General features: G+C 46.5%; 1 protein-coding gene across 1 annotated transcript in view; it reads right to left on the bottom strand.

The window, feature by feature from the left end:
- The window catches only part of LOC142557447 (ras-like GTP-binding protein Rho1), a 31,894-nt gene extending 18,414 nt beyond the window's left edge, over positions 1–13,480 (bottom strand). The window contains exons 1-3 of the mRNA XM_075669297.1: positions 13,280–13,480; positions 3,631–3,853; positions 1,464–1,664 (exon numbers count right to left, since the gene is read on the bottom strand). Of these exons, the coding sequence (XP_075525412.1) occupies positions 1,464–1,664; positions 3,631–3,853; positions 13,280–13,293 (438 nt within the window). The 5' untranslated portion in view covers positions 13,294–13,480. The remainder of the gene's footprint in view (positions 1–1,463; positions 1,665–3,630; positions 3,854–13,279) is intronic.
- Positions 13,481–13,686: the final 206 nt, after the last annotated feature.

Genomic DNA, 13,686 nt, shown 5'->3' with positions numbered 1-13,686 from the left:
CATTTAAGCAGCAGCGTTTCAAGACGGGACGCAAGGGAAGAACCCCACAAACACTGCGCTTAGCAGCAGCTGCGTGTTTATTATCTTGGTGAGCCTTTTATACAGGGAACTAAGTCAGTACCCATAAGACCATCAAAACAAGATGCACAAGGGATGAAAGGAAAATAAGGAACAAAAACTTTGCGCCCAGCCAATTCTTGTTACACTGCAGTAGCTAGAAAATCGATTTCTTTCTTGCACAGCTTTATAGAGACGGGATGCTGACGCAATCATCACTTAAGCGGTTAATCGCAAAAGTCCCTAAAATTTCTCCGGTGCATTTATCAGGTTGTCTAGGCACTGTTTCACATTGCGCAAACATGGGCGTACGTTCACCGACAATGTAATGCCCTGATAAATGAACCAGGGAAATTTTAGAGACTTTTTTTTTAGATTAACCGCTTAAGTGCTGATTGTGTCATCATCCTGTCTCAAAAGCTGTTCAAGAAAGAAATCGTTTTTCTAGCTACTGCATTGTGACAGGGTTGAGTTGGGCGCAAAGTTTTTTTCTTGCCTTATTATCCTTTCGTCCTTTGTGCGTTTTATTTGTATCACCTTGTTGGTACTGCCTTAGTTTCCTGCAGAAAAGGCTCGGCAATATATTAAACACGCAGTTCTCAGTCAGCGCAAAGTGTGTCGGGCTCTTCCCTTGTGTCGCGTCTTGAAGCGCTGTTTTTTTCTGCGCTAACGAAGCGATTAGCCCGGCAGTCAGTCCTTGCACACGCGAACACGACAACGTAAACTTGATTACACAATTACATGGACTGATGGTAAGTTATCGCAGAAATCCCGGTTACACCACTTAGCCTATAGGTTTGCAGACCTATAGATAGCATCGCCAATAGCAAACTATCGCAATACTATTGTTAATACTATCGATAGTACTAGCGATCACTTTTGTTGCACCATCCACCATTTCATAGCGGACTATCGGAATACTTGAACATCTTGAAGGGGCAGCGCAATATGATGAAGACAGAAGGCAGGAACTCACAGGACGGCGCTGTTCCTGCCTTCTGTCTTCGTAATGTTGCGCGGCCCCTTCAAGATGTTCAACCAGTACCAACTCGACCCCCCCCCCCCCAAATGTCGATCCTTCTATACTATATTAGAATAGTATCGAGTGTGCTATCGATAGCGATACTATATAGAGAGTCTCTTCCACACAAAAAATCTATCGATATTAATTGCTAGTCAGTTTGCCGATAGCAGGTAGCTTTGCATCTATTGTGGATGGACCGTTTTGTTTTCGACACGTCACGTGTAGTTATCGCCAAAGCGCCAAACAGACGACACAAGAAGAGACACGGACGAGAGCTTTAGTACGTCACTAACATGCACCAGCCAGCCCAACAAAAAGTTCTGCTGAGACATCTGTTTGTGTGTCGGCCCGGCTTCGCCATGCTGGGCCCCGGGTTTCTCACCTTCTTGTTACCGACGAGCAGGAAGGGCACGTCGGGGCTGAAGTGCTTCACCTCGGGGCTCCAGCGGGCCTCGACGTTGTCCAGGCTCTCGGGGGCGTCGATGGAGAACAGGACGACGACCACGTCGGCGTCGGCGTAGCTGCGGGTGCGCAATACGTCGTACGTCTCCTGGCCGGCCGTGTCGCACAGGCTGAGACGAACCTGCCCACCCGAGAACGGAAGTGACGTCAAAAGGGTCCGTACCCGGCATTCTTCTACGACAAGTCTTATTGCACCAATTGCGATACATCCCTTAACGTCTATCATTTACTCTGGCCGTGCTCGCAAGCTCACATAAACTGCGAACATGACAAGCGCAAGCTTGAGGAAGCAATCCGGAGCGAAGAACTAGCTCCCCAACTCTGGGCCGTCCAGCAGGTCCACGACGCCGCCAGGAAACTCAACCTCCCGATTCCGTCGTGGGAGACGCCCACTCCATGAGAGCCCAACGCTCTCGTGGCCTGCAGGACCTCGAATAAAGTTGATTTCCTTCCTTCATTCCGGCATTCTTTACACGTGGACGGACGGACGGACGGACGGACGGACGGATGGATGGATGGATGGCTGGATGGATGGATGGATGGATGGATGGATGGATGGATGGATGGACGGACGGGTGGATGGATGGACGGGCGGATGGATGGATGGATGGATGGATGGACGGATGGATGGATGGATAGATGGGAAACCTTAATAAAAGTCCTGAGGTACGCGACTCAGCGCGCTGCGGGCCGCTCCCACGTTGGGACAGTCAGGCCATGCCCGACCGCCGCATCGTGGGCCCTCTGGACAGCCCAAAGTTGCGGCCCGGCATCTGGGCTCTTGATAGCGGAGAGCCAGTTGTCCTCACTGATTTGTTCTATGCCTCGCAACGAGGGAAACGCCAGAGCATATGGTCTAGGCTGGCGAAGTCATTGCAGTGCCTGCAAGAACTACTGGCATAACTGTCGGGATAAAGCTTGTGGAATAAAGCCGGGCTGGGATACGAGCCTGTTTGCAATAATCTGAGGGTCAGTGCCTGCGCTCTATTTAACTTCTTGTGAGGAAGGGGAAAGTCTCTCCTGCCGAGATAAAAGTGCTGCGTAATTTCGTTGTATGCGGTCAGTTTATCTCTGTTCTCCACTACCGCGGGCCGGCGTTGGAGTTCTCCATGGTCGCGGAAAGCAAGACCTCGCGCCTTGGAGTGGGCCAGCTCGTTGAGGTTTGTGGGGCCTTCCACGATGGATCCCATGTGAGCGGGGAACCACGTGAGAGCGCGGGTGGTGGTGCAAAAGCACCACCACCCGCGTGGTGCAAAATGTAGTTGTCTTCCAAATGGAGTTGACTAGAACTACATTTCTAGTACAGTGGGCCCCTTTTCTACCATGTCTACTTCAAGTTACATCAACCATTTGAGTCTTACTGTGCAATCAGTGTGTCGGTTCAGCGCTCAATCTGTCTTTTCGTACTCTTCCTTCCCAAGTCTTTATTTTCCTTTTTTGGCGCAACAATGTATTCTTTAGAAGCCACAGTTGATAGTCATCGCTCGCCCCGTGGCCTTCGTCGTTTCCGTGTCTTGCATGCTTGCGCTGTTTGTCGCGTGATGCAGTGCGCACCAGCTAGACCGCGTCGGTGCCATCGCTAGTCCTTAAATGTTCCCGCTGAAGATTTAAAAAAAATATTGATTTTATAGTTCGGCATTGTGTTGTCCACTACACGAATATACATAATACTTATTCTTGCAAAGAAATATATATATATATAGTATTTGCCAGTATTTTGCCAGGACCAACACCTTTAAGTATTCCTTGTTCCCTCGCACAATAACCGAATGGGGTAACTTGCTCATATCGCTTCTTATTAATACTGAAAGCATTGAATGCGTTGACACCTGAACATGCGACAGGTGAAAAATGTTGTTTGCTTCTTTTTTATCTTGTGTTTCTGAAATTCTTATTCTTTATTTTCCTGCAATCATTCCAATGTAAATAATTCTCGTTATTACTGTTTTGATACTCACGTACTCTTGCATTTCCTTGTTGTTCTTTTTCCTTTACTTCTGCCACTCCTGCAAGGGCCACTACAGGGCCTGCAGTATTTTCTAAATAAAACAAATAAAACAAAGGACAAACAGACTTGCGCAACTTACCTTCTTCTTGCCGACATTGACCTCTGTGATCACGGTGTCGAACACGGTGGCGCGAAGGCGCTCGGGAAAGACCCCGGTGACGTAAGCGCTGAGCAGGGACGTCTTGCCGCAACCGCCATCACCCACGATCACCAGCTTCTTGTAGAAGTCGACGGTGACCTCGGACTGCTGCTGCTGCTGCTGGTCGCCTTTCATAGACGTCCACGAAGCGCGCGCACCTACCCTGCGGTCACGCGTCGATGTAGCGATGATGTAGTGATGCTGATGGTAGTGGTGTAGTTGATGGCGTAGTCGAGTTTTAATTCAGGGTCGTGGCTTGCCCGGACGCGCCACTCTGGTCACTTGCAAGCGATGGAGTGACGTTTATACAAACACGGAGCGTTCTGCTTCGGGCCACCTTGAAGGCGGCTCGAAGGGTGACGCATCGGAGCTTGTTGGCACCTACCCAACTGCACATCCCTCTAGCAGGAGCCGTGCTCGATGGAAGGAGAGACCATTTGTATGCCCGTTTTGCCTGGTGCGTTTCCGCTGGTGCCGGCGTTAATAAGCCAGCGACTTCCGGATACCGAGGCTGGCGACCTAACCACTAGCGTGCGCGGCTTCGGTGACCGTTGTTGAGACGGGTGTAATGATCGTGCAGTGCGGTATGTATTGGCTAAAAGAAACATGCGCCAATAAAGCCGATTGCAGTTTGAATACTTATTTAACTTCTTCGAAATCATCTATCGAACGTCGCACACTGACGACGGCACCGTCTTGGAAAGAGAGAAAAGAATTACCGCAGGTGGCACCTTTTAGAGTTATGGCACATAAAAGAAAGAGAGAAAGGAAGAGCCAGGACATTAACGGTCCTTCGAGGACTCTCCCCAGAATCTACTTGCAGCGTTTGTGCAATGTCGCTGCACGTATGTGACCGCTACCCGCCGTGGTTGCTCAGTGGCTATGGTGTTCGGCTGCTGAGCACGAGGTCGCGGGATCGAATCCCGGCCACGGCGGCCGCATTTCGATGGGGGCGAAATGCGAAAACACCCGTGTGCTTAGATTTAGGTGCACGTTAAAGAACCCCAGGTGGTCAAAATTTCCGGAGTCCTCCACTACGGCGTGCCTCATAATCAGAAAGTGGTTTTGGCACGTAAAACCCCAAATATTATATATTATATGTGACCGCCAGGAGCAAGGACAAAATCCTTAAAAGCACGAGTCGTTGGAACATGTCGGTTGGAGTTTGATTAGCTTTAACTCCGAACAATATTGGCCTCTTGAGCATTTGCGTCGTACTTGAGCGATAATGAATGGCAAGTGAATAACTGCGTCTTTGCTTCAACAGCGGAGTGCGTAGCCTGCGTATAATCATGCATACCCCGAATCAGGACAAATTTTTTTCTTCCATTGCGTGGCTCTCTTTCTGCTAAAATTTGTATCGGATTTCCTTTCTGGCTTTGTGCTACAGTCGGAGGGATGATAGCTCTCCATTTCACTAACCTTCCTGCAGCTTGCGGGCTTTCGCGGAACTCACTTGCGTGTCTGTGCTTCGGGTTGTCGATATAATTCGGCTGCAGCCTCTCGTGATATAATTCGGCTACAGCCTCTTGTATTGTTCAGATTGGATCGCGACAAACCCCGGAAAGACGTTGGTCATGAGTTCGTTAATCGGACGAAGAAAAGTTTTTCTTTAAAGGGACACTAAACGTTACTATGAAGTCAAGTTAAAGTGATAAAGCACTGCTCTAGAACGTCTAAGACGTCAATGTAATCGCGAACAGAGCTTTAGTAACCGAGAAATTGAGGTAAATGCATGACACGATTTGAGAACCCCCAGCGACCTACCCGTATACTAGCCTAATGACGAAGGCACTCCTCATCATAATTTATGTCACTAGTACTCAACTACTCGTATTAAAAAGATCATTTCATTAGGTTATAAGACGGAAGAAAATGCTATAGATATACTTGTCTGCTTCTGTTCCATTCTAAGAAAAAATAACATTTTGACGTTACCCTTCAGTAGTATGGGTGGTCGAAAGGTTTCGTTTTCGCTCGACTCTGCGCGCTCGACTCTGCGCCGCGCGCGCTTTCAGTTGTTTCCTTATCGCGTCGTGCTGCGCTGGTTCTGCTGGCTCGCGAAACTTGCGTTTGGAACAGGCAGCGAGAATGCCACGTCCATGTGATGTCGTGGGATGCTCGAACGGTCCGCGGAACTTGGCCAAGGGTAGTTGCAGCGGCGAATCCAACGTTACTTATCACTGTGTGCCAACGAGTGAACCTCTCCGTTCGAAGTGGCTAAGTGCCGTGCCTCTGCCACAGCGCGTTGGCAAAGGGCCGAAAAATCGCATAGTTTGCTCGCTGCATTTTCGTCCAGAGGATTACCAGTTCAACGCCGACTTACTGAAGTCGTGTGTAGTGCCTTTGCAAGCAATGCTTTCCCGCAGCGCTGTTCCGTCGGTCTTGCCTTCATTCTCGGAAGCGCAAGAACAACTGCAGGTCGAAGACGGGGCGGTGAGTGTGGCATTTGGTTTTCGCGAAGGAAAAGGTACAAATGTGCGAATATGTACAGGCATGACATACAGTTGCCGTCGTAGTAGTACGCAACGACGCCGGCAGCGCGAGCCCGCAGCAGCAGGTCACGTTCATCAGGGCTTAAATCGCTGAAGTCGAGCCCAGCATCGCGAGCCAATTGTGTCGTTTTCAGAGTCGTCCATTGCAACGAGCGTCAAAGCTGGCGTTATAAAATAAAGAATCAGCTTATCGTAGCGCACTTTCCCTTCCGCTAGCCGCCATAGTTCCGCTTTCGCGCTGCTTTCGGCTCTGTCTTGGCTCTGTTCCTAGCCGCGCGTTTGCGTTTTGCGCAGAGAAGCCATAGCGCCGTCTGCGGGAACCGTTTTTCTCACCGGCGTCGCAACGTCACAACGAGACCATGATGTCAACACTCCTCGACCGGAGGGCGTGCGATTTCAACTGCGCTAGAGGTACGCGGACACTTCAGAACGCATTTTCTCTTAAAATAAGTCTCTTCGCATGAAACAAGCGTTTCGAGGTTTCTGGGATGGTATTTCAACAGTCCACGTTGACTTAATATTAACCTTTAGTGTCCCTTTAATTGCGAATTTTCTACTCCGAGAAATCCGTATCGGGTTTCGTTTAATGTAGCTTGGATTGCGCTTGAGTCGGGTGCATGACAATTTTTTTTTTTCTTTCGCGTAGGTCACTTTGTGGCTGCCCGTCAGTTGCGATCTTCATGGTTGCCATGGAAACGAAGAAGAAAAGGCAGCATGTTTACTTTCTTTTTTTACTTACTTACTATTATTGTCTATTTGAACATACTGCAGCCCCGAAGGGTTGTAACACGATATGGGATTACAAGATAGAATGCAAAATCAGCTGCTCATTATATGTGAGACGAACTCGGGAGGAGATGAACATCGGCCGTGCAAAGAAGGCAAAACATTCTACTGTCGCATAGAGCGTAAAAATAAAAAAAAACAGTGTTTGTACGTTTCACGGCGCGGATGACATAGATGTATTCAATGTATGCTGGTGTCTAGTGGACGTAGCTCTGACGGTCGTGGTGTGGTGGCGGTGTAGCTGTGGTGCAATTTGAAATTTTCTTAAGGGATGCTACGTGGCTACGAATATATATCGAGTTACGGGTTCAAGTTTGGAGAGATGAGAAGTATATATAGGGGAGCAGTCCACGGCCATAACAACGATTAATGAGGCCCACAGCCTTGCACAGATTAAATTTTTTTGTCAATATCGCATATTCGTTTTCTTTTCTCGTTTTTTTCTTCTTCTGCGCATTCGAATTCTATAGAAGCAGAAACGTACGAAAAGGTATGCAGCAGGAACAGGCTTGCAAGATAGGTAACCGTCGCTATAGACGGGCAGCGAAAGGGTCGCGAACAAATCGATTTCGCCGCTTTTGTCCCATACATCCACGACATCTAATCGCGTTTCACGGCGCAGACCACCCGGCTTTCCGCACGCCCCCTTCAGTGTCGCTTAAACGGCAGATTCTCGTAATCAAAGAGGGCGATCACCTTTTGATCGGCAGAGAAGAATAATGCTTCGGGAGGATATGTTATTGGGGTGGCTGGCGCCTGCTTGAGGACGCAGCTAACACAGCGCGAAAAATACGACGAAGAAAAAAAAAAGATAGGCGTGGGCTTACACTTGTCTTTCTTCGGAATGGTGCCTTCGCGAAGCATTAATTATGTCTTTAAGAATGCGTTGTGACCTAAGAATTTAGACGCCGTATTACTGAGAGTGCCACGGACCCGATATTTGTTCACTTAGCTTCTGCCTATGAGTATAATTTCTTTTCTTAAATATTTTCAACTTACCTAAATGGAGCGGCGTTCCAAGTGCATTTAAATTAATTAGTTTTTTTACATTCACATAACAACAATTATGTCGAACTAGGTTCGGGTGAAATACTCACTGTTGTCCGGAGCAGTGGTCTACATTTAGAGCTGAATGTTGGGCTAGTTGGTTCTGCGCTAAGTGCATTATAAGAATTTCGAATTAAAAAAATATAAAGATGCAAACTAAGCATGCGCGTAAGTAGACAGAAGGACGCCGGAACGAGGTTTACAGACGTGGTTTACATACCTGTGCCTCTTATCTGCAACCTTCATTCGTTTCCACCTGCCACTGCAACTACGTTTAAGTACCAGGGACATGTGGGTACGCAGAACACTATTTCGGTTAAAACACACACACACACACACACACACACACACACACACACACACACACACACACACACACATATATATATATATATATATATATATATATATATATATATATATATATATATATATATATATATATATATATATATATGTGTAATATAATATAACGCCATTCTATATACTTTCCGGTTTTATGTGGAATGTCGTTCAGTTATGAAAGCGGACAAATATTTCTAGGAATCTTCCACTTATAGCTGGGACATACATGTAATAAGTTTAGGAGTGTATGGCGTGTCTTATAACAGTATTGATGCTTTGGGTCGTTGGACGATACAATCAATCAATCAATCAATCAATCAATCAATCAATCAATCAATCAATCAATCAATCAATCAATCAATCAATCAATCAATCAATCAATCAATCAGCATTTCAACCTCGACTGCTGTTTGGTATAAGTTACAGCCATGGTAACATCATTGCGTGCAGCAAACACCGCAAGTGATAATTGGGTATCGACTTGTAAGGCACACTGTTATTACTGGGACTTGTGTCCAAATTCTGCACCTGCGTGGCAGGATGCCTAGAATGGAGCGCTCTGGGCTTTATTTCGGCCAGCTGGGCTTTTTGTGCTGCGTCATAGCAATGCGATATGTGGAATACAAACCGTAACATTAGGTGTGCGCGAATAGTGATTCCTTAGAAGCAATCCAATACTGACGAAGCATATAGCCCGATGTTAAAGAGGCGAAAAATCGTGTCGCGAATTTTTTAGTAGCTTTTTAAGTAGTTTTCCAATGATTGAGCAGCGGTTCTCACCAATAATATAAAACTATGTTCACACCCTAGTACAGTAACAGCGTTTGAAAGCCTCTGTCATTGCATTGCAGATAGGGAAGTGTTGTTTGCGAAACGCAGAAATGGAACATCAGGAACAAATGCGCAGTTTGTTCTCGTACTCAGGGCTGTTTGACGAGTGCGGATGAGAGGTGTTTAGCCGGAGACGCCGGGTTAACCGAGCAACGTATGGAGTGCTCGTAACTACTCGTATTTCATGTCTACCGTGACCGCGGGGATTAAATTTGTCGTACTTTTTGCTCCAAATATTATATTTTTCTTATCGCGCACAGTAGATGAAGTAAAATATGTATATATAAAAACTGTTCGCGAAATATTCGAATTTACTGATAGCGACTATTCGATTCACAGACCGAGTCGAATTGAACAAGATCCGATTCGTTATTATAAAGTTTCGAATATTCACATACCCACATGTAACATTTCGTGCTCAGCAGAGATGATATGCGCCAGTTCGAAATACCTTGGTGCCTGCTAAGAAAACGCAAGCTATGTAGTCTTCTATTGCTTTCGACATCATTAGACTCGATGAAGCTGACCGGCTGGCGACATTGTAACCTTCGCAGGACAATGAAAAGTAAGAGACGGTTAAACGAAGATCAATTTTTTGTTTCTTTTTATTTAACATCCCCCCTTGTTTCTCTACCAGCTGCTGACATTCTTTAGAAGCGCTTCGGTATCTCTGCTTTATCGTTCTGAGTCATTGCCACCAACTGTGCCGCACTCAACAAAAGACTTCCCCCCAAACAAGCCCGAAAAATTAACAAGCATTCCTATGCTCCACAGATAACTTTCATAACTTTTATGAAGGGTGTACATTTTCGCATTTCTTTTTGTCGGTAGCCATCACTGTTTGAAAAAAATAATTTCGACCTGCGCTAAATAATGTCAATGTGAAGCCTTACGTAATCTAAGGGCTAAGCTTTGCACCATTACACATAACACGTGCAGTGTACAACAATGTAATTTGCGGTGCGGTAGGCCACGTTACGGCGTGCGTGTATATCGAAATGCGGGACGCTAATGTCACCTGCATATTATCATTAAAAAGGCCTTAACATCGATGCTGTCATCATTACCATCACCATCATCATCATTACCATACCCCCACCCCTACCACCACGACGACGAACCTATGTCCTCTGAAGTACGAAGGCCTCTTCCAGCAATCTCCAATTACCCAATAGATCAATCAATCAATCTTTATTTCCCATTCATTCATTTACAAAAAACACTGGGACAAGAAAAAAAGCTGCTTTCTTGCAGCTTGACGAGGTTCTGTGTCGATGCTGTTGGACGACTGTATCCTATGCCTGTCAATTCCCACATTTCGGCACATCGCCTATAGCCCTCGCCATATTAGGCTGCGTTTACCTTCCCTTGGCATCCATTATGTAAATGCAATACACCGAAGCGTCCTAGTGCGTTGTCTGCGTATGGTAATGAGCACCGCTTAATAGCCCACGAACTGCGAAAATTCGCGCGTTTACTAATATGACCGGGTTTAGAATGTGCCCATATTTGGTGGCATCAATCTGCATGCGGGCTTGATGGCGTGAATGACGGCGACTTGTTACTATGCGGCACCGCTGAATTTGAAAACATTGCTCATAGATCATAGCCGTGCATGTATGCATGCGCATATGTATATGCTCGCGAATGTATGCGCTCGTGCGCGATGCGATAGCGTGCTCGGAGGAACGGGTACAATGTTTTTTTGTCACTGCTGAATCAAAGTTCAAGCCCAAGTTGACAAGATCCAAGAACTTTGGTGCGTTAGCAACAATGGCGGCTTCGATATTTCTCTACTCTACTTTGTCGCTATGAAAAACAGGCTACGAGGACTCCGCCTTTGTGTTGATGGGTTACGTGCGCCAGCATTCAATTTTTTTTTATTCACGTACCCTAAAGGCCCTTTTACAGGCATTACATAGCGGGTTACATAACATTACGTAACACATCACTGTGAATAAAATAATGAAAATATAGAAACAGAATGAGCTCCATTTGCTGAGAACATAACTTGATAAGACATACTAAAATATACACTGCAAACACTGAGAACATACTGGAAAAAGTAGAATTACAATGGTGGTGGCAGCAATATAGAATAATACAATTCTAAGTAGTCGGCTCAATACAATTTGAGTACGTCGACCTGCGGCAGATTCTAATGGCGCATTATTCACGCCCTGTTCAAAATTGAAGCTTCTTCATTTTTTTTTTTTTTTGCTTCTGCGAATGCTTGCACCGAGATTACTTGTTTAAAGCACGTACGCATGAAAAACAAAACAAAACAAGAAAAAAAACCTAAAATGCTACTACATAGTGACACTTTCCGGTTAATAATGTTACAAGTTCAACATGGAATATTTCACCCCCGCCAGGAATGTATAATATGCCACAAATACCTATGGCCATCAATTCTTGCCGTTTGAACTTAGGCGTATGCTTATCGAGCATCAAGTGCACCTTTTTTTTTTTTTCGATGAGATCGATTTTCTCAGCGTCATGCACTGTCCCGAATCATTCGAAGCTGCAAACCACTGCGTTAATCCGATCTCACTGAAACCGTTATTCGCCCCCGTATGAATAATATGCGACGCACTAAAATTGAATGCTGGCGCACGTAACGTGTCAACACAATAGGCCGAGTCCTCGTTTCCTGTTTTTTCATAGCGCGAAAGTAGAGTCGAGAAATATCAAAGCCGCCATTGCTGCTAACGCACCAAGTTCTTGGATCTTGTCAAGTCGGGCTTGAGCTTTGATTCAGCAGTGGTAAAATAAGATTGGCTGGGGGGCTTAGCTAAGGTTAAGCCTGGATATCTCGAAGCGAAAAGGTTCGGTGATGGTTATGCTTTATGATTTAGCCTATGGTTATGCTTACGGTTTAGCTTATGATTATGCTTTGTGATTTAGCCTATGGATATGCTTACGGTTTAAATTATGGATATGCTTATGGTTTAAGTTATGGATATGCTTACGGTTTAGCTTATAGTTATGCATTATGATTTAGCCTATGGTTATGCTTACGGTTTAACTTATGGATATGCTTTGGTTAGCTTATGGTTATGCTATACGTGTGCCTTGTGTACTTATGCAAATTGTTTATCGATTATATATACCATAAGTTATGCAGGATTATTAAACTTCCTTATTCATCATTGTTGGGCACATTGTCTTGCGATTTCTGTACAGCCATAAACACAGCTCTCTGTGTCGGTAGTATCACTCTCTTCTCCTTCCATGTTGAATGCGCACGCCTATTCTCTGGCAAGCGGTTATATAGTCGGCCTCCGCGATAAACACGCGCTTGCGGCGAACGTCAAACGACGACGCATAGCGCGCGACAGTGGCCACCTGCGTCGACTCCGAACACGCTTACGGAGCCGATTCCGACTCCGAACACGCTTACGGAGCCGATTCCGACTCCGAACACGCTTACGGAGCCGATTCCGACTCCGAACACGCTTACGGAGCCAATTCCGACTCCGAACACGCTTACGGAGCCAATTCCGACATACGCCGGCTCGCGCGAAGCGCGGTGTTGACTAGCGTAGTGAAGCTTTTCGCTTCAAAAACGTTGCACCCGTTCGTTCGAGCGTGCTATCGCATCACGCTCGCGCGCATACATTCGTACGCATATACATACGCGCATGCATGCATGCATGCATGCATGCATGGCTACGATCTATGATCGAAGTTTTCAAACTCAACGGTGCCATATAGTAACAAGTGGCCCTGAGTCGCGCCATAATAATAATAATAAAAAATTAAATTACAAGAACCACTTTCTGAATATGAGGCACGCCGTAGCGGGGGACTCCGGATATTTGGACCACCTGGGTCTCCTCAACGTGCATCTAAATCTAAGTACACGGGTGTTTTCGCATTTCGCCCCCATCGAAATGCGGCTGCCATGGCCGGGATTCGATCCCGCCGACCTCGTTCTCGGGAGCCCAACACCACAGCCACTAAGCAACCGCGGCGGGTGCATCCATAATAATATATGCATAATAATAATAACGTGCATCATTCGCAGCGCACGACACCGCCGGTGCAGTAACGTGACACCTTCCTCGTTTCTCTATACTCACTCGTCAGTAGACATCGGGAATCCTCAGCGCTGCCATAGGATCCGAGAGCTCCTGCGATGTGAAGGCGTTTCCGCCGCGAGAGTTTCCTCGTGCTCTCGAAACACAAAAAAATGTGTTTGCTGGCGATTCTTGAGGCGCGAAAGGAGACAAGAGAGGTCTCGCGGGCGCGGGTGACGCCGGCGTCTTTCAGGGCCGCGTGCGCGCGCAAGTAGCGTTTGTCCGATAAGAGGGGGATTGTTTTACTGCTATCAGATAAGTAGTCTTTTGAAAGTACCCGCCCCTCCAACTCCGTAGGCGTGTGTGTGTGTATGTGCGGGTCAAGCGCCCCGAGAATCGGCGTTTGAGGCGACATCTGCCGACGTGCGAGAGAAGCAGAAAATGGGATCCCCCTATGGAGTTTTATACTA

This window comes from Dermacentor variabilis, chromosome 9 (assembly GCF_050947875.1).
Source record: "Dermacentor variabilis isolate Ectoservices chromosome 9, ASM5094787v1, whole genome shotgun sequence".
NCBI classification, from domain to species: Eukaryota; Metazoa; Arthropoda; class Arachnida; order Ixodida; family Ixodidae; genus Dermacentor; species Dermacentor variabilis.
This window is presented reverse-complemented; position numbering and strand designations above follow the sequence as displayed.